The 22,687-nt window shown below is 39.0% G+C and overlaps 1 protein-coding gene across 1 annotated transcript in view; it reads right to left on the bottom strand.

The window, feature by feature from the left end:
- The window catches only part of VEGFC (vascular endothelial growth factor C), a 102,320-nt gene extending 79,850 nt beyond the window's left edge, over positions 1-22,470 (bottom strand). Inside the window, exon 1 of the mRNA XM_032413233.1 lies at positions 22,324-22,470. Coding sequence (XP_032269124.1) covers positions 22,324-22,470 — 147 coding nt within the window. The remainder of the gene's footprint in view (positions 1-22,323) is intronic.
- Between the last annotated feature and the right edge of the window lie 217 nt (positions 22,471-22,687).

The following is a 22,687-nucleotide window of genomic DNA, read 5'->3' as shown; positions in this document are numbered from 1 at the left end:
ATAGTCACCATGGAAAGGCAAAATAAAACCACAATGAAATACTATTACATAACGACCAGAATGGCTAAAATGGAAAAGGTTGACAATACCAAGTATTTGACCAGGATATGAACAAAAAATGGGTTGGGACATTTATTCTCATTTATGAAAGTGTGCCCATTCCACACTCTGGATCCTGCAGGGCAGTCCCTCTGTCATGGTGCTAGCAATTTCCAAGACTGATAATACCATTCCCTCACCCTGCCCCTGCAGGACTGAGGTGGTTAGGACTTCCCACTGTTGCTAAGTCCCTGGGTGTTTCATGAATACCCACAGCTCCTTAAAATAGACCAGTCACTAAATTCTTTTAGATTAGAACATTTCCAGAATCCTCATTGCTATTCCTTTGTAGAGATTTTGGTTTCTACTCCATGCAAAACAGGGAGCAACTCTAGGGCCTTCAATAGAAGAGGGTTGTGGTGTGACTTGCCTTCTAAAAGGATTATTTTTTCTGCTCTGTTGAGAACACTCTATGAGGGGTTAAGGGAAGGACCAGAGAGACCAGTGAGCAGATCACTACCGTAATCCCTGTGAGATCAACCGTGGCTCAGATCAGGACAGGGAACAGATGCGGTTGTTAGATTCCGGATATATTTTGAAGGCTTAGCCAAGCAGACTCCATTCCCAAATATATTTGGGAAAGAAGTAAGTCAGAGATGACTCCCTGGATTTTGACTTGTCCAACTTAAAGCACTTTGTTGCATTTGATTGAGTTTGGGAAAGCTATGGATATAGCAATCTGATGGGGGGTGAAGGAGAGCAGAAGTTCAGTCTTTGAATATATTAAATTTGAAATGTCTCTCACTCATCTGAGTGGAAATATCAAATAGGGAGTTGAAAAGAGAGTCAGTTATGTTCTAAAGTTAAAAAGAAGGATCTGGACTAAAGACATAAATTGGGGGATATTTGGAACAATGAGACTGGATTACCTCACCGAGAGAGTGAGTAGATACCAGAACACAGGGCGTGAGGTGGAGCCGTGGGCACTTCAATATCAAAAATTCCGGAAGATGAAAAAAAAAAATCAGGAAGAAGAATGGCCAGCAGTTCAGGTTCTAACTCTCTTCTGTACTTGTGCACTGCATGGCAGGAAGGGAGCTTCCCTCCCAGCTGGCCATTTCTTAGAGGTTCAAAGAGCACAGTGAGGGGCATGCTTTTGATATGCAAACTAACAAGTCCAGACCCATATCTCTTCTATCTGGCGCTTACACCCCTTGAGGCACTACTCCTTTGCCTTCATCATTCCAAGGCCAGTTACCAGGCAGCCAGGGACCATCCCTGCAGTTTAGAGCCCACTGATATTTTTAAGACCAGCCAGTTCTCACCTGTCCCCCCCTCCCCCAAACCTTGCCATGGTTTTCCTTTGGAAATTCCAATGAAGGGTCTTAGTCTCCGATTTCCCCTCACTCCTGCTTTCTGCTATCTCACCAAAGTCTTCCTCTGTGGCCATGCATGGCATGCGATGATCCCTTCCTGTGAGTATAACAGATTTTGTTTTATTGTGTTTCTCTTGTGAGTCCTCTTGTGGCCATATCTGACTGACCAGCACAGAAAAGAACACAGAACAAAAAGTTCTAGTAATTGTGCACTGGCTTTAGCAACATGGAGGTCATTGCAGTCTTGAAAAGAGCAATGTATTATTTATATTTAATTACTATGTATTTAGCCAGTAGATATTACATTAATAAATAGGTGTTTAGATGAACTTTATTCTATTTGTGGGCCTCTGATCACAAAACCTTAATTAAGGACTCTGAAGACAAGAGTATGAATCCAGTGATGGAGGTAAAGATTTTGACAGGCCCTGGAGAGGGAACCAGTGTTTTATCAGTAGTTAACATGAGGCAGTACTTGAAATGGGCTCTCTTCCAATGCTGTAAGGTAGACACTATTTCCTCCAATTTATAGAGGAGAACCAGACTCAGAAGTGTTAAGATCATACAGCTAACTAAAGTACAGTGTTAAATTCAAATTCAATTCTGATCCCAAAGTCCAAGCTGTTAAAATACCCTATGCTCTCCAACAATAAAACAAAATAAAATGATTACAGAAGGCACACTTGAATTATCTGAGAATCAAATCTGGGTCCTTGTACTTCCCCAAAATACTATTTCCTGGTAACCTATGCTAAAAAAAAATAACCATAAGACATTCCTACAAGGCTTGGGAAGAAACATCTACTTAATTAGAAAGACGTTTTCAGGCAACTTAAAAAATACCTCATAATTATACATGATCTGGAAAACAGTAATTCTGAAAAACAAAATTCAACTAGCTCTAACATTCAAATTTCCAGTTATAACTGATTTTATTCCTCTTTTCCCATTACACTGAAAATATTTAGAAAAGTTAAATTAAAAAAACCCAGCTACCTAAAGACTTCAATCAGTATTACTGCTTAAAATTAACAGGCTATTTCTTTTTAAACTTTGTTAGTAAAAATCTTCTCTAAACCTATTTACCAAGTATATTCGGCTACCCCTAAAGTCTCTTTCCAAACGTGAAAAGTCACTTCCAATGAAAAAGGGTAAATCCTAATATTACCAACATTATTATTGTGGAAAAAGTTTAATATATTAGTCACTAGAATGATCTTCTAAATATATTTAGCAGGTTTGTTTGGCTACATATGAAGTCTGTTTTCAAACCTGACATGTTATTTCCAGTGACCTGAATAGGGTAGTTCCCTGAGAAAGCAGAAAGGTGTAAAGTTTCAATGCAGACTTTCCAAACAGAGAATAAGAACGTATCTAATATATTTTCAGCTTTGAAATGATCTATTCCTAATTTTTTTTTAAGATTTTATTTATTTATCTTGACAGAGAGAGAAAGAGAGAGCGAGAGAGGGAACACAAGCAGGGGGAGTGGGAGAGGGAGAAGCAGGCTTCCCGCAGAGCAGGGAGCCCAATGCAGGGCTCGATCCCAGGACCCTGGGACCATGACCCGAACCGAAGGCAGATGCTTAACGACTGAGCCACTCAGGCATCCCCTGATCTATTCCTATTATAGTGCCTCTGGACCACTGCCCCTGAAAAATCACTGGGCTCCTACTTTAGCAACAGACATTCTCTTGAGTTGGTTTAAAGTAATTAGGATATAGAGTTCAACTAAAAGCTGTGGGAATTCCACTGAAGGCGGTGCACATGAAGGCCTATTATATAATCTTGTTTTTTCCATGTGATGAGCACGTTCTCACTGCCCCTCTGCCATCCACATGGCAGCACCGTAGAGCACAGGGGGAGATGCTCGTATCTGGTAGTGATGCTGTGCACACTCCATCTGGGAGTAGGGGAGGCTGCTTTTCCTCCGTGAGGACAATGCCGTAGCTGGGGCTGTGCCACGTGCTTTACCGGTGGTGTGAAGCCATCTGAGTCATCCATCTCCGTCAGAGGGTTAGTTTTATCTCATGGTGTGCTATCTGGAAATCAACACAGTCAAGTCGGGATTACCGTATTCTCTCTTATCAGAGTAGCCTGTCATCTGACAATAGCTGTTCTCCACTCTTCAAACAGATCTGTGTGAGGGAAAGGAAGAGTGGAAATCTCCATCAATACCAAACTGGTCTCACAAAAAGTACAGCTTGATGGAGAGGAAAGAATGAGCACAGTGAGTTTATGCATTAAGCAATGGAGATGAATCCATTATTAGAAAGAAGTCATGTAAAATTTGACATTTTTCTGTGTCTAACCTCACAGGAAATGTAGAGTAAAAGGAAGATCACCATCAATATATTAAAGAAAATTTTGGATAGAAAAGGTTATCGTTACTTCATGTGGTATTATGTGTCTTATACCAAAATCTACACTACTTGAATATCTTTCAAGAACATTAGCTTCTCCAAGTTTTTCCCTTCTCTGCTACTGCACTTACTTTTGACACAATACAATTAGCAAGTTTAAGTTCTCACGTTCTATAAATGTTTCATATAAGCACTCTCTCTCTCCAAACTAGATTTTTAAACCTTTTGAAGAGTCAAAAGGTCTTATGTGATACATTCATATTACTTAAAAATCAGTACTTCAATAACATCAATCTTTCAGGTAAGTATATAAGGGACACAGCACACTGCAGGCATCAGGGAAAAAAGTGAGAAAATTTTGGGGAAAAATATCTAAAAATCATATTGACATAGTGTTAAAAACACTGCTACTCAAAATCCATACTTTTTTTCCTTAGAAAGAGAGTTCCAATATTGTTTGAAGTTGCATGTGCTTTATTTCTCAGCCTCTCCTGCAGCTAGTCATGGCCAAAAGAATTCTAATAAGTGTAAGTGCAAATGTACTAGGGATTTCTGAGAAAGCTACTGCTCTTCTGTTAAGGCACCCACTTCCTGTCTCCTTATTCTTCCTTCCTGGACATCAGACATGGTGCTGGAGAGGAAACAGCTTGGTTGCAGCTATGGGTGGAGAAAAACAGAGGAGTCGGACTCTTTGATAGCATAATGGAGCTCCCCACTGCACCAGTCCTTAACTGCCCATTGGGGAGAAAAATAAACTCCACTTTGCTTAAGCCACTGCAGCTAGATGATTGTTACATACAGCCAAATCCCACTTTAACGGATACTCTTAAAGTAGTTGGTGAGATCACCAGAGGCTGAAATAAAATTCTTTTATGGTGTGGCCATAGCAATAAAAAAAAGAACGTACAAACAGAAAAACAAAAAATACCTCCTTAGCATCAAAGAACAGAAGTGCAGAAGCATTAGGAGAAGGAAACAAAAAAGACAAATATAAAAGCAAATTTTTAAAAAAGTGCAAAGGACACTGCAAAGAGAAGTGGTAAGTAATGGTGGTAGGAAGAACAATGGGAAGGAGCCGTGATTCTTATTTCATAGCCAAATGATTAAAACGAGGTTATGTTTAACCTGCTTTAATCAACACAATAAAAATATGAGGTAGTATACTTAAAAGGGCTATTTTGCAGGCATACAGAAAATTCACTTATGAAGATAAACTCATTTCTTTACAATATGGGATAACTGACAATATTGGATACTCTGCTTGTGGAATTCACTTGTTCCCAGCACACTGCTAGGAAAAAAGAAAATAAGAATAAAATCAGTACTATATAATGTACAGTTGATTTATGACATGCAAATAGTTGTGATTCTTGAATAATTTATGGCATAGGACTACTTAATATATAATTAATCAAATGAGTTTAATAGGATGAAGCTGAATGTTAAATATGAATTCTGGTTGATATTTTCAATTATTAAATTCACTAATCATTGTGAAAATTAACTTTATAAGTGTTAGGTTTTAAATACGCCAGAAAGTAATATGTAGTTAATAACTTCAGGAACCAAAATCAAAGAGTCACTTTTGCTTGTGACTCAGTAACTGTATCTGGTTCTACTAGCAGTCTCCATGTGTGGGGTGTGCCAAACATTTATTCTTGTGGCAAAAAAATTATCCTGACATAAAATGGCTATACCATGTAAAATGGAAGAATATGAAACTGAAAATTTAAATATCAAAGAAGCAAGAAATGGGAAAATATGACCAATTCTAGAAATTAAAATAATATCCCACTAGAAACTCAGTAAGCAAAAATACACTTCATGGTCCAGATTAAGTCTTAAAGGACTACATTAGAACATATGCTTTATTTAATGTTGCTTCTTGCAAATGACATGTCTTGATTTGTATTCTCTAGATTGTCAGGTAAGAATATCTTAGAAATCAATTGGTTCAGCCTCAGAGTAGAACCACTATCGATCAGATTTTAATGACCAGATACAGTCAAGTGCCTTGAGCACAGATAGGGAGTCCACCATATGAATACGGCTAACTCACTGCCTAACAATCCCCCAGATGGCAAATAACATGGCAGAAGTGAATTTAAGACATTTACCCACCCTGGAGTGGAGGATAATAAACCCACAGCTCCAAGCGGAAGCAAGTAACCTTCAGGGAGGAGGCCTGTCAGGTATAAAATCTTTAATCATTGCAGATTACTACAGCTTGGCCTGTGGGCTCCCGCTCCACAATTTTATAGTTAAGGAAAAAACCCCTAACTGAAAGAGAACTGTATTGTGTTTATAAATAAACTATTATTATATATACCACATCTTCTTTATCCATTCATCTGTGTATGTGTATACACACACACACTCTCACACTCACAATGGAATATTATGCAGCCATCAAAAAACCCCAAATCTTGCCATTTGCAAGACGTGGATGGAACTAGAGGGTATTATGCTAAGTGAAATAAGTCAATCAGAGAAAGACATGTTTCATATGATCTCACTGATTTGAGGAATTCGAGAAACAAGACAGAGGACCATAGGAGAAGGGAGGGAAAAATGAAACAGGATGAAACCAGAGAGGGAGACAAACCATAAGGGACTCTTAATCTCAGGAAACAAACTGAGGGTTGCTGGAGTGGGGGGTGGGGTGGGAGGAATTGGGTGGTTGGGTGATGGACACTGGGGAGGGTATGTGCTATGGTGAGTGCTGTGAATTGTGTAAGACTGAAGAATCACAGACCTGTACCCCTGAAACAAATAATACATTTTATGTTAAAAAAAAAAAAAAAGATAGTAGGAAGGGAAAAATGAAGGGGGGGAATCGGACGGGAGGATGAACCATGAGAGACTATGGACTCTGAGAAACAAACTGAGGGTTCTAGAGGGGAGGGGGGATGGGGAGATGCATTAGCCTGGTGATGGGTATTAAGGAGGGCACGTTCTGCATGGAGCACTGGGTGTGATATGCAAACAATGAATTGTGGAACACTACATCAAAAACTAATGATGGTGACTAACATAACATAAAAGAAAAAAAAGAAAAAAATAAACTATTATTAGAAAAAGTAAACTAAGGTTCTTTATCTCTTACTATTTGATGGTATTTTCCCCCAAATGTTAAGCTGAAACTCTTCCTCCATCTAGAAGGGATTGCATACATTTAAAATTTGTGTCGGACAGAGCTTTTCTTAAGAATGAGTACCCTGTACACTGGCCAATCACATTCTTGGAATCACCTCGAAACATTCCACTGAGTTTTATAATTGCAATTAAAACCATCCACGTGGTATCTGTAAGCACTTGTTGACGGATGAGAAGATGGGCCTCTATGCCATGTATTTTATTTCCAGCTGCTTTAAATTTAAATTAGCATGCTTTCCTAATTTCCCATCTTGACGCAATGATGACAAATTCAGGCTTGTAAGGGCCTGGAATCAAACCCAATTTTTGCACAGTCCAGGTGTTCAATTTATTCATTAACCTGAATGAAGATATGAAAATATTTCCTTGCTTGCATATTTCTTCCCTGTCACTTCTGAGACTTCTCATCCAACTCTCTCTCTAAATCCCAGGAGAATTTTCTCTCTCTCTTCTAAACACTTCGAGTTGGTCAGGAGTCACTCCCAAGCTATTAACACTTGTAACAGTGAGAAGGGGCAAGGCGTATAGACTTCTCCATTGACAGAATTTTTATTTATTTGAAATGTGGTCCTTTAAAGTATTTACAAAATATGAACATAAATAACATTTTAAGAGAACCCATCAGCCGTGCAAAAAATGTTGGATATAAAGATACAAATTATCTTAACGCGAGGGGCAACAGATGGAAGACCCCGTACAAATTCAGAAAGTCACTCCATGGCCACATGCTTACATTAATAATTATAAATAGTTTAGTCCACAGACCTCTAAAAGTGTTCTTTTGATAAGCATAAAGTATTTTTTTAAATATAAGCGATTTTTTCTTATTTCCAGGGAAGAAAACAAAACAGGAAGAAAAGCAGTGTCTCATCAGAAAAGTAAAAGTTTTCCCATAAATCTTTATTAGAGTCTGTCTTATACTTCATTGGCTGAACTATCCTATGGCAATGCTAGGTGCAGAGAAAGCTAGGAAATAAGTTTATAAATCTTAACGGAGTACATGAAAACTGTCCCATAAAAAAATGAGTCACTGTTATATTCAACACCTTTAAGCATATAAAAGCTTCCATCTTAGAATTTTATAGAATTGTTTTCCTCAGATTTTACTTAATACCTTAAATACTGACACAAGGAAGGCAATAACTACTTGGTGAACTGATTAATCAATTTTATAAAGAGACAGATACAGATCTAACAGTTACTATCGGTATATATAAGATATCCATTTATAGGCAGAATGTACATAGAAATGTTGTTCTTTGAGTTAACTCTGCTTGAAGTTATAATCATATTCTAAATAATTCTTCAAATCCAAAAACGTGATGTCTTTTCAGCGTACAGTTCACAATGACATACATTTTTATTCTGCCCACAATTATAATCACCACAATATTGGACTTTAACCAGTATAGTATATAAATAAGAAAAAAATGAGTGGGGAGCAGAGAACAGTATGACTTCACATGCTAATGATCCAGTTTTCTCACAATAGACATATTTGCTGGTGAGTTGGATGACTAAACCATGATGGGTTACAAAGAATTTCTATTGATATTTGCTTACAATTATAATTGGAAGTGACAAAGAAAATGCCATATACCTACACACACACACACACACACACACACACACACACACACACAGAAAGCAAGTGAACAGGACCCTCTTCTAGAAAAGAATGCTACCAGAGGGAAAACTGTTCCTTAAGATGCCCTAAATCAAAGAAAACAAGTATTTTTTTTTCTCCAAAAATCATTAAGCCAGTATTTAGTGCTATGACATCTATTATAATCAGATGTTGATTCAAGTAGGAACTACCTAATTAAATAAATCACCTGGCCCTACCTAAGAGCAAGTTATTTTGTTGAACAACTAAAGCATTATAAAAGCTAATGTAAACTATACTCCTCTTTAATTACCAGCCTCACTGAAATCAAGTTTTGATAACTAAACATGATCCAGATATACTTTAACCATGCTCCAACTCCCTGCTGCAAAACATCTGGTCTGATCCAAAACACCCTCTGTTCCACATGTGTAAGAACTTACCTTCTCAATTTCCTGAGTGTCTCATTTTCAAATATTCCTGCTGTCCTTATAAACTCTAGATATGTCCTCGAAAATGTTCTGATTTCAAATTGCAGCAATAGCACAAATCAGTATAACAAAATTATTATAAATTTATACATGTTTCAACACACACACAAAAAAGCATTGAAAGTCTGGAAAAAATTCTGGTTCTTCATTCTAAATGCACATACCATCTACATACTGTTTATACTTCGTATTTATAGATGCAGTATATATACTAAGTTTTCCAAGCCACAAACCAGCTAATGTTACATTAAAATTGAAGCAACTGTGGTGTAAAAGCATCATTTATGCATCAAAATAGTGGGAAGATGTGTTGAGGTGCATAGACAACAGAGCCTGGAAACTGGTTTTCCAAAACACGGAAGTTCAAATTTAAATTTACTTTAAGAAAATCTACCCTCACTAAAAATGTTAACATTCTTCATAGAATGCCATTTATATACTGTAGTACAAGGTGGTATAAACAATGAATAACTCTCGGCAGTGGCAGACATAGTTATTTTGTAATGAGCAAAAGTTGTTTAAAGTGTGTTTAAAAATATTTAACTGCAAAATATACTAGAGTAGAAAGATGGAATAAAGGAAAAGAAAAGATTGTTTAACTTACCAAGAATAGTATGTATCATGTGTCTGAAATTTTGGTTTATAAGGGAATGTTACCATGTTTACGGGCACATTATCAAGTGGGATACTTTGCATTGGAGTGAAATATTAATCTTTTAATCAGCAGTCGCAGGAACCTTCAAGGGAGACCATGATCCTGGAATTACTGTACATTTTTCCTACTGCACATAGGACAGACCAACTCATGTCAGGGGAAAGCAAAGCACCCAGACAGAAAAAAAAAATGGATTTAATTAACTAAAGTGGTAATAGTTTAAGCTTAGGCTTAGAAAACTAGAAACTGTCCTGGAAAAGACTCCACTTAAGTATGGAAAGCAATGTTCAGTGTACTGCTCATGAAATCATGCAACTTCAGAGAGTCACCTACCGGTGGGTCCAAATGACACCCATAGTAACAGGTATTGAAATCCATGTTTATGATAGGTTGGTGACATTTCGTGAAAATTTGAAAGGTTTTAAACATAAATATTTAACTGGAACTCTTAAAATTCAGACAAATGGCAAGTGTTTGGCACTTCACAGACGTATCTATTAAACTCATGTTTGTTCTCCTTCCTGCCATACGGCAGACACTTTACAGAAGTGTAATAAAGGTAAAATCAAGTTTAAAAAAAAAAAAAAAACTTGGCATGCAGAGGCAAAATTTTAGATATTTTCTGCTAGAGGAAGCTTGAGGCAGTTACACGAACATCACCCCCAGTTTAAGAATACAGAAGAGCTTGCACGGTCAAATAAGTATGGCAGGAAAAGTTAACACCAATTTTAAATATTTTCATCTTTCCTTCACTAAGGTAGGTGTCTCCATATGCTACATTATGGTACTATAATTATGCTATGCTCACCTGGCCATGACACAAGGGTGTGTTTTTCTAAAGGAAAACAGAATTGGTCTCCCAAAGAGCAGGCTCTGCTGCTACCAATGTTTAGGAGGAAAAAAAATAATTTGCACTACAATTTATGACATCATTATTTGCTTAATCTGTGTATCTACAGAGCTTCAAATTACTCAATTTTAAGTGTGATGGTCATGACTCTTGAGTAATTCTGACCTTAGTAATATTCTAATTTGGCATGGATGGCCACCAATTTTTTTTTTTTTTTAAGCCCTAGGATTCAAAGAGGACAAACAATGATTCACTATCATCCCCAAATTTAAATTTGGCTCTGAGACAAAAGGATTAGTTTGTTTTTTAGGGAAGTCTTAAGTGTCATGACCCATAAACAAACATGGATCTAAATGAGTATTCCATTTTTCAAAACATAAACTTGGAAGAGGGCTTTAAGAAGCATAAAGTAACTAAATACACACAACAGACGCAAACAAAGAGAAAGAATTAAAAATATTCCATGTAGGCAATGATACTGTAGTAAAGTAAACCATGGTGGTTTAAAAGAGCCTCACATCTGGTATTTGATATTAACCGGCTATTTCCAAGGAACTCGAGTGAGAGGACATAACAATCCCTTTTCCAAATTATAGGAATTCCATCCTAAGATTCATGGCAGCTGTGTGGTGACTTGGGTTAAAAGAGAATCAGGGCCATCTTCTTTAAGACTTCAGTCTGAGTTAATTTGTCAAGTTTATCCCCAATTTGTTTTGAGGGGAGGGAGGGAGGCATTGGAAGAAAAGACTCCATGCAACAGTGTAAACAAGGAGAAAAAAATGCACTATTTTCCAGAGGAAAGGTTATAGGGCTCTTATCAACACATCTCTTTTAGTAAGATAATTATTTGTGCCATCAGAAAAAATGGCAATGAATCTTTGAGCACTAGCTGGCTGAGGAGGTGATAAGCAGTCAGCCTCCCTGGCTCCTAGCCGGTTCCCGGAAGTATGGCCCTTCTCCGTGGGGCACCCACTCATGAATGTGAGAAGCTTCCAGAACAACCACAATGTCAAATGTGCTCTTTCCTTTTAGAAACTTTTCATCTGTTTCAAGTACTTCAAGTTGGAAGCAAAAGTATTATTAATTTCATGAACGTTTCCTCCACATAGAAAGGAATATTAAATATGCAATGTTATTTTAATCTTGTTTCTAACCCAAAATATAAGCACGGCACTTTTAACAGAAAAAAATAGTATAAGAATAAAAATGACTGTGAAGGAAATACATTAAAATTTAAATTTGAAAATGTATCAGCACTTAAATGTAAAGCTGCATTTTATATCACGACATACAGTTCCAGTCCTGAAATAAAAATATGGAAAATCACTTTAAAAAAAGATGATAGCAGTATCTGCATATAGATTTGTATAGATAATCTACCTGGATATGTATGGATTTGCATAGATGATGTATTATCTAATTCTTTATTCGTTTATAAATAGGCTAAAAATCTAGTGTCAGTCTTATCTTTTGGTCCAGATTGAGTCAGGAATACATTCTCAGTTTAGAAATATGGTTTCTGATCAAAAGTTCCTAAAATACTTTAACTAACATCTGTACTTGAATCCTAAGGAAGTGAACTTTCAACATGTTATTGAAGAAATAATATATTGTTAGCTCTTAAAAGCCAGGAGCTATATATACCACTCATTTTGAATTTCCTCTTCTTTGTCTGCTCGCACACCTCAGCACCACCCGCCCCCATCACCATCAAGTTTCTGCACCAAGAAATTCATAGTGTTTACTGACGGTCTGGCAAACCAGTAAATAGAACCATCAAACAAGATCAACTACTATGAGCAAATGAGGGCACTCAAGTAAATCAGACTTACTCCAGAGTAAAGTATCTACTCCGTGATTCATCTCAATGACCACACAGGACAGACTTTGCTGGTTCTCATTCTGGAAGAGGACCCCAAAGAAGCAGAGCAATTACATTTTTCTAAACAAATTTACACAAGTTTACCTCTTGCATATAACATTCTACCATTATATTTTCTTTATATTTTATTTGTCAAAATGGTATTTTTAATATTTTAGATCTTCTGGAATGGTTTCCCTGTAAATGTAGAATGCATATTTTCACAGTGTCCACCTAATTTATTACATTAATAATATAAAGACTTGAGAGGTTTACACACTGAAGTAGCAACATCAGTCTGTTTCTTTAATAGAGATTTAGACTTTAAAGTATTTAAGCTTTGGGGCGCCTGGGTGGCTCAGTCCATCAAGTGTCTGCCTTCAGCTCAGCTCATGATCCTGGGGTCCTGGGATGGAGCCCTGCATCAGGGGCACTGGGCTCCCTGCTTGGCGGGGGGTCTGCTTCTCCCTCTCCCTCTGCCCCTCCCAGGGCTCATGCTCGCTTTCTCCCTCTCTCTCTCTTAAATAAATAAATAAAATCTTTAAAAAGTAAAGTATTTAAGCTTTGAAGTATTCAGGATGTTCATATGAAATTACATAGCATTATAAAACTCCTGTGTGTACCCAAATCTTTTTCACCCAATGACTTAAGTACAGGGCACTTTCAGGGATGACCATCATCCCCTGTTCCTTGACTTGGTCGTCTGTGGCCAGAGCTGTTACACTCAAGGGAGGACACAAACCCAGGCGCATGGGAGAGGTGGAAACATATTCTAAGCCAATCTAGAATATGTTTCCTAAGCCAATCTATAATACCTAGCCTCCATACACTGAGTGATTTGACACCATGGATTTTCCCCAACTTTCTCAAAATCAAGTATCAATATTACCTCCCCTTTCCCTCTTTTAGAAATCAGGAATATTGTCAGTAAGCTTATAATACAAATGTAATAAATTAGGTGGAAGGTGCTGGAGAATCACTCTGAAGACTATCACAGTCTTCAAATGCCTAGGACCACAGTACTTATGTCTGTGATGTTTTTCTGACGATGAAACCTACCTATTTAACAAACATTTGCAGAATTTGATAGCTCATTTCTGTCCCCCTCCTCTAGTCTTACTGTTGGCAGGAATATTTTTAAGAATATTTTAAAAATAAGGAATTGCTGGGGTGCCTGGCTGGCTCAGTTGGTGGAGCATGTGACTCTTGATCTCAGGGTCTTGAGTTCAAGCCCCACACTGGGCATAGAGGCTTCTTAAAAAAAAAAAAAAAAGAAAAGAAAAGAAAAAGAAAAAAAGAAAAAGGAGGAATTGCTAGGACACGTTAGGGTTATCAGTCCCTCTCACTCTCACTTTCTTGATCTTTAATTGCTAGTTGAACTATAAATTAGTGTATAGGCTATAGAGAATATAATAATATCATATACTCTGATTTTTTTAACATTCTTTTTCAGTGGATTATTCAAAAATATTTAGCTAGCCAAGAAAGAATACATAAGCCATGGCTGGCAGTTTGAAAAGTGATTAAGGTAGGGGGAAGGAGGGGCAGCGTGTGTGAGTGTGTGTGTGTGTGTGTGTGTGTGTGTGTATCTAAGCATGACCACTGTTTACACTGCTTGCTCTGTTTGGTATGTGAGCCATAAAAGAAAAATGTCTGTTATTAATATGTTTTATAAATGTTTCCAGATAGCACAGTGATGGGTGCTTACATAAGTCCGCAGTGGTCATCACTATCCATCAGAAATAATCAGGAGCATATAGTGGAGCTCAAATACCATATATGGGTGGCCCATGGAAAGAGAAGAGCAGTCACTGACAGACACTTCAAGGAAGGGTGCAGCTGAAAATGGCTTCGGGGAAGCTTGTGGCCAGCTTCTAGTTCTCTTTTTTAGATACTTCTGCACAATAATGCCAAATTAAGCTCCTCAAGACACCACCTCCAGCCTATCACTCAAGAATCTTCCGTGGCTCCTGTTGTTTTCAACCACGATCCAAAGTTAGGTCCTACTCCTTGGTTTCTTACACCTTCTACAAGATTCCCCTCTGTTTCCCTTATAGCTCTGGACTCTTCAGCCCAAGTCGTACCCTCCGCGCTCAGCTCCCCAAGCTCCCTCTTGATGGCACTGACCTTACTGCCCCTGTACTTTGTTCTCACACTTCAACACCCGAAATATTCCCCCTCCTTTGTTTCTGTAACCAGCATCGACTTGTTTTCTGCAGCTGACCGAACGCCAGTCCAGCCTTTCCATGCTTGTCCATGCAGCCACCAGGGGCTTACCCAACAACTTCTGGTAAATCAGGAGACTTGCTTACAACAGCTCTGACACTATCTGCATTTACGGTGTAACCCATTTCTGGTATTTTAAATGAGTAAGCTTCTTGTTCCTCACAAAGGATCCCATGCTTGTTATAGACAGGAATCACTCACTCGACTCTTTGGGCATCACTCACCGCACTGTCATTTCCTGCTTAGAGTTGAAGCTGCCATGAGTGAGAATTCATTAAAATACTCCTGAATTAGGGGGCGCCTGGGTGGCTCAGTCGGTTAAAATACTCCTGAATTGAAGTAGATTTAAATGCGAGAATTTGGAGTAAGAAATCCATAAATCTGATACTAACAGGTAAGCAGTGTGAGCAGCATCACCATGGCCTCCTCCCAGAGTCCCTCAGTTTCCCCTCCAGGTGGTCACTGGGGGAAGCCTTTGGAAAAGAACCATGTTACAGTCCAATCCCGTACCCTTGCCCTGGGGACTGTGCTAACTTCAGATCCCAGAATTCTTCAGGAAACTCAGTGCCTATATATACATTTTAAATGTAGCCAACATAAAACCAACCCCTCACAGGGCTGATCTCATAAGTAAATACATTACTATTTCTTTAATGAAACTTAGAAATATTCACATTTAGAGGATAAATACTATAAACAGCCTTTCATTAGATCAGATCAGGGTTATAGCCCAAGTAATTTATGAAAATGAGCTTTTGGATTTCAGAACTGCACCAATGCCCCCTCACACTTGAAAGCCACTAGCGCACGATCGGTACCAGGAAACAGTAAGAATCTACCAGTGAAAGGTATTTCAAGGCATCCAATTGGATGACTCTATGATGGATGTCCAGTAATATAGTGTCTTCTTCCTCTTACAGTTAAACTACAAACTCTGAAAAAGAGTAAATCCACCACCTGAATAACTTACATGAGGGAATTTCAGAAGAAACAATTATATAAATCTACAATATTTACTGTAAATTTTAGAATTACGTTATAAGATAAATGAACTATCATCCCTTGTTTAAAGTTCTCTGCTATATCTCTTTTCTACTGTGAAAAATCAATGATACCTTAACTCACAATTTATACAGATCTGAACTCACAAATATGCCTTCTGCAACAATTGTAGGACTAGGTAGTATTTATAGAATGCACATCTACCAGAAATAATGTAACTGGTACAAGACAAAGCATTGTATGACTGGAAATCAGCGGAACTGTAACGCTTCTACCAACCACAGTTCATTTTTTCCAAATCCAATTATTCCTGAAAGCTCACTTCGCATAGGTGAGACTGTAGGTTTTCACTTAAGTTATATTAGTGCAACTTGGAAAAACTGTGTGATTGTCAGGAATTCTGGTTAGAGTTCTTGTTATGCAGTCATTCTTGCAAGGCTACTATGGATTTAGGCCATTTGTGACCACCCTTTCATCAGGGGGGCACCACATGGTAAGGCCTGGAAGAAAACACAAGTTTATTTCAGAGTTGTCCAATTGTAGGGAATTGGGACTTAAATAAATGAAAGTGGATAGGCTCTATGTGCAGAGTACCTCTTCTCTCTGCCTTCTTGCCCACAGCTACAACTTGCGGGAAGAAAGGAATATATATGGTCTTGGGTCTTTCACAAACCCAGAAGGCCCAAACCCATTATCACACTTTTCTAACATATGGGCTGCAAAAGTTTTTTAAAGAGAGAAGCGAAAGAAAAAGCTCTATCCTTGCTCCTGGCTAAGTCATTTGAGTCTTGGGTTTATTATCTTTAATGAAATATATTAACATCCATCTCAGAAAGATGTAGTGATAAACAAACTTAACTTGCACAGCTCTCAGCTTGTCATGCTCTCTTCATGGCACACAGAGATGCTCAGGGTATTGCAGAGGAGACCTAGTTATTATTGGAATGCCTACTCCATATACAGAGGTATGACTGGTCCCCAGGGAGTGATCTGAACCTGTAAATACCCCTACAGCTGCCAAAGACACCAGTGCCAGGAGCACAGGTGACCTTCTTTCCTCTCCCACCAGCCTCTGAGTCCCAAAACATCCTAGAAAGAGCTATGAAACAGATCTCCTGGTTGATCCCATGTTGATAAGGAGGCCAAGACCTTCATCTCAAGAGCCCCAGAACTGGAAGGCCAGAAAGAAATCTCCCCAATCCACCACCCTCCACCTTCTCAGATCAATTCAGACAGACAAGAATAGAGACCCACTGGCCCTAAAGATGTGCCACTGATATCAGGAACTGCTTCCTACAAAGCAATTTTGATAATAATTGATTCTTTCTTTTTTTAAAGATTTTATTTATTTGATAGAGAGACACCACGAAGCAATTTTGATGATAATTGATTCTTAGTTTTTTTAAAGATTTTATTTATTTATTTGACAGAGAGAGAAACACAGTGAGAGAGGGAACGCAAGCAGGAGGAGTAGGAGAGGGAGAAGCAGGCATCCTGCGGAGCAGGGAGCCCTATGCGGGGCTCAATCCCAGGACCCTGGGATCATGACCTGAGCTGAAGGCAGATGCTTAATGACTGAGCCACCCAGGCGCCCCGATGATAATCGATTCTTGAACAAATGACAGCCCATCAGGTGTCCACAATTCAGAAGAAAGAATACAAAGAAGTAGAAACCAAAATGAAGGATGAATTGAGCTTTTTTATGTCCCAAACCATAGATCCCCAGCATCATTCAGAGTTGGGTCAGAAATCTCTTACAAGAGAGGAGGCTTACAGAACACTTCATCATATACTCTACGGCAATTCGTAATCATAAAAACTGTAGACTTGCCATGAAAGAGTAGATACTTGGGAAAAGGGGACAAGAATCCAATCCTTCCATTATAATCCTTTGCCCTCCTCAGTAAGGGGCTCTTAGGGACTGAAACTCTGGGCCTCCAACATAAATTGATGCAGAGTGAGGTGAAGTCACAAGAGAGTTCACAGGTTTCCACTTTTCACAGACATTTCATATTTCCCTACTACTGAACCTCCTTTCCAGAGATTGCTGCCAGAAAGTATGGACATTTGCAGTACATCAGAGAAATGTCATGGGTACCGCGACATGAAGCACAGAGAAAGCCGCAAGTCAATGACTACCTATTACAGTTGCATTTATGGCCTAATTTAGTGGAATAAAATTTACCTCTCCATTTTCAATGCAGAGCAGTAGGATATGCAGACTGTTAATTTTCCTTTTGGGATTGTTAATAGTACTTGTCAAATGCTCAAATACTTTAAGGATATTACACAGTTTAAGTCCTGTTGATCCTAGGCAATTATTTTCCTCTAACGGGATGTAAATTTGTAAAGCTTATTTTGTTTCTCCAAAGAGTTTTTAGAGTAGTAAAACCTTAAGTGATTTATGGAATAACGCTGTCATCATCCATCAACGATCCATGAAAAACAGTCTCTGCTCTTCTCTGCAATGCCCTAATCCTGCAAGTAGGACCCACATTGTCCCACGATTAAAATATTGATGCCAAGGTTCATTTCTTCCACTCCCTAATCTTTCTTATGAATTAGTCAACAAATCTATGGGTTCTTCCTCTGTGACAGCTTTGGCTTCTGTTCCCACTGCCTCAACTCTGCTCTCTTCATCACTTCCCTTCTAAAATACTGTTGTTGCTTCTTCACTAGACCATGCCCCCAGCAAATCTTTATGACCTCTAATCAATCCCAGAAATGATTTCAATATTTTTCTTATTACCTGTGTCTTTCAGGTGCTCAGAGCATGAATCACCCTCTGTAACCCACCTTAAAGTAGCTTAGATCATATGCAATGCAATCCCACCCATCTCCAAAAACTTACTCATAGTTAAGATTCTTCACTGTTACTGTATATAACCCCTTGCCTTCTTACCTTCTCACCCCATCCACGACATGAAAGGGATTCATGTGCTTGATATAGTCTAGTCATCTGCTGGAAATTCTCACCCAAGTTACAGCCCAAGTTTTGCCTCATGCCAAGGCACTCAGACCAAGTAGGCCACGTGGCTGACTCTCTTGTGCAAACTTCAGGACACAGACAATGCTTTGGTACCATTCCCCTAATACCTCACAGTATTTTTTGTGCTTAAGCCTTTATTTTTCTATCTGAGTTGTAAGCTCCTTGAAGAGAGGAAAAATGGCTTATGTCTTTTAACATGCTCCATGCCTAACAGATTACCCTGCAAACTCAAGTTACATAATGAAGATGCCAAAACCAATGAAATTAGTCATTGTTACACACCACAGATCGGTGACTCTAAAACTGTCATTGTGCATGAGAATGACTTAGGATGTTAGCTAAAAATGTATATTCCTAGACCCAAATCCAAAGATTTGGTTGGTCTCAGGTAAGGGGAATAAAATTAAAGACCTCTAGAGAATTCTAATGCAGTTAACAAACACACACATGGTATTTTGAAAAACATCATCACTGATTAATCTGAAACAGTAAATACAAATAAAAACAAGTACAAAAGTATGCAGAATTATAAACAGTGGAGAAAGAAAATCTGGCATGTTGCAAACTAGTTGCCATTATTAGGAAGTTTTTTGTGATAGTAACCATAAACCATATGTGCTTTTACTATTTTCATTTAAAATAGCTATTCTCATTAAAGTAATTAGTGTTAAGATTAAACTAATCTCTTTTTTTTTTGCATTTAAGCTATAAAGTAGGGATATTTAAAGTTATTTATGTAAAGCAGAAAATAAGTTATACTTGCTCATTCAATAATATTTGATCTTCTAGATTATTCCCTTAATTGATACAAGATTATAAATCTTTAAGCTTTCTTTTGTTGACTTTAATCTTTAACACAGGCATGTGCAACGTAAGACATGCTCTCCTTGAATTCATTGCTCTAAAATATATAAGGATCTAGGTATTTATACTCCCTGCCTGCCCACTTTTTGGAATAAAAGTATACTATACATAATTCTCCCTTTTTAAATTATAAACAATTTTTTCTTTTAAAAATCAAAACTCCCAACTCCAACCAATCAGACTGAACTCTACACAATCTCATGCGGGCAAATGATTGCATTTAGCCATCTAGTGCTCTTTCTAGGTTTTGCAGGTTTTTTAGTTGGATGATAATTTTAAATATTTCCTCTTTTTCCCATCATGCCTACTTAATTTTAATTATACAATAGGCAGTACTTTGCTTGCCTAACTTTTCTGATGTTGGCTTCCTTGCACTAACAGGAAACATTTTGGGATCTTTTAGTAAGTCATATAACTAGGAATAATTAGAAAAAGGAACCTAATAAATGCAAATGTAAGTCAAGGAACAAGGCAATCTTGTTTGTATTTGTGATTTTACCTCCCATTTTTTTGTATGGCTTTGGGGGTGTGGTGAAGGACTGGATGGCTAAGCTCCGTTTATAGTTTGTGAGCTGTTTTGTATTTTTTAAACATAAAAATACTTCCTAAGTGTAAATTACCAAAACTCTGCATTTGTCAAAGATTTTGTATATTTAGTGTCTTTTATTTACCTTCTGAAATCTCTTCTTGGGGCTTCTGTAGTTCACAGGAAATTAATAATCAGTTCCTCTCCAAGCTTTCCCTCCTTGTGAGTCACTTCTTTAGGCCACTAGGGAGAGACATGGAGTCTTTGGACCACGTCTCTTGGGAATCTCATGGCAAGGACATAGCAATTTCACTAAAGGCATTAAAGACACTTGCCCTGTCAAGCCTTCACTCAACCAATGAGGAACACTTTAGTGCAGAAATAATATACTGTCTTATGGGCTGTGGAACTCAGAGATCTAAAGTGATGTTTCATCAAGTGAAAAAGAGTCCCTATCACATCCAGAATATCAACTCATATTCACCATACAGGATATAAAAGATGGCTAAATATGAAAAGCAAATAAAGATACATAAAGATTTTCACAGCAAAAGAAAGATTTGATTACATCACCAACGAATATGATTTTGAAGATGAAAAATAAATTAACTTGAACCTCCAACTGCAAGCCCATCCATAACACACATGCATGCGCACACATGGGCACATTCATTCAAAGCTGACCCAGCAGGGAGTGACTCTCATACAGGCTTTTGGCTTCTCAGGAAAGACTTCTCATTTTACTTCCTTCTTCACACTTTCCTATTATAAACTCAAGTAAGTTACCACAGGCAATAACCTGCTCTCAAACAGGTTACGTGATCTCTTTCACCAGCCACCTCTCTGGGTGTTGCCTTACTAAGTCATACTTTTAATAATTTGACTCCTCAGAGACAGAAAGTGAATAGATATCATGATATCCAAGGCATTCAAATTACAGGAAGTGTTAATGGGTCTTAGGCTACATTTTTGTGGCATTTAAGCACAGGAGAACATTCTCATGATAATAGTTCTACCAACATTAAGTATTTGTGTTGAAAATTATTTTACAAATCACATAATACACTCTGTTCTGCAATTTAACACATTTTTTTTACTCTCAAGGTTTTTTTTCCCTTGACCCCTATATTGAATTACAAATTCTGGGTTTTTTTTTTTAATAATTTGTCCCCCAAATTTAAAATTTAAAGGTATTTATTTTTTAAAAAAATTATTCTTCTCAATGGTAAAACGTGTTTCAAAATATAACTGTGAAGGCAATTCAGTTTCTACACATTCAACATATGTTAATCAAGTCACCTCCCAGTTGACAGTCACACACCACTGGCCAGGGGTTGAAATAAAGCATTGCATTCTGTACCCAGTCAGGGGTACTGCAAGTCTTTGAAAAGAGGCGTCCCGTAGTATGTCCAATACAAAACTTCTTCAGGAGTTCCAAAACTCTATTAGGCATACTATCCATCCTTATGTCAGATCTGAACGTTTTAGGTACACATTCGGGAAGAGCAAGTCAAAGCAGGCACAAATACAGTAACTCCTTGTTGAAAATCAGAATATCTCACAAGTGCCTTGGCAACACTTTCCGGCAAAGGGTTAAAACATCTGTTATTTAATAAACAAAACAAAACGATCCACCTTACTTTTCAGTATTTTACCAGATTTCAGAAACGCAGAATTTATAAAGTTAAAAAGTCATGCCTGATTGTGATCTACATGAGATCCTGTTGCAGCCCAACTTCTCCAAGTGAATCTCAAGTCTTAAGCCCTCAAGCCGGTGACTAAATTCTTTTTACACTTTTCCTAAAATCGCCTAGTGCTCCAAGTAAGAGGAACGCTCCGGGAAAATAAACCTCGGTCGCCTGGTCGTCCTAGCCCCTGAAGGACTGCCACTAATCTGCTAGGGAAAGAATAGAGCACTTCCGACCGGGACGAACCCGGGCTCCCCGGAGCCGCGCGCCCCGCCAGGGCTCAAGCCCGCTGGGCGCACCCGCGGGGACTGCTCCCGAGCAGGTTGTGATCTCTATCAGCAGCCACCTCTCTGGCTGCTTCTATCTTGCTTTCTCCTGACTTGCTTTCCTACTTAGTAACAACTTTATGCAAAAAACAAAAACAAAAACAAAAACAACAAAACAAAAAACAAGAAGAAAACTTTTCTCCGAGGAAGCGCGCAGTCCGCTCGGTTAACTCTGGACGCAACGTCCGGAAGGTGAAACAGCGACACACACTTTGCGCGGCTCCTGGGGCCACAGGATCCCGAACACCCCAGCGCCCCCGCAGTCGCCCCCAGCCCGACCCCGGAGCGCGCGGCCGCGCACCTACCTGGGCCTCGTCCGCGTCCGGCTCCGCGTCGGAGAAGCCGAGTCCCGATTCGAAGGCGGCGGCGGCGGCGGGCGCGTCGCGCGGACCCGGGAGCAGCGCAGCGGCGAGCAGGGAACACGCCAGAGAGAAGAAGCCCAGCAAGTGCATGGTGGAAGGACCGGGAGCGCGGCGGCCGGTCCGCGGCGGGGGCGGGGTGGGCGCGTGGCGCCCCCGCGACGCTGCGCTCCCTCCGCAGAGAGCCGCCGGCGACCCCCGAGGGCGGCCGGAGGCGGCGGCAGCGGTCCGCGGCTCGGCGCTCCCAACGCTGCGCGCCGCGCTCCTGGCCAGTGCCGGGGAGGGGCGCGGGGTCAGGTAGAAGCCTCAC

Source organism: Phoca vitulina, unplaced genomic scaffold (assembly GCF_004348235.1).
Source record: "Phoca vitulina isolate PV1807 unplaced genomic scaffold, GSC_HSeal_1.0 scaffold15, whole genome shotgun sequence".
Taxonomy (NCBI): Eukaryota; Metazoa; Chordata; class Mammalia; order Carnivora; family Phocidae; genus Phoca; species Phoca vitulina.
The sequence above is the reverse complement of the archived record's forward strand: the minus strand, read 5'-3'. Positions and strand labels throughout refer to the sequence as shown.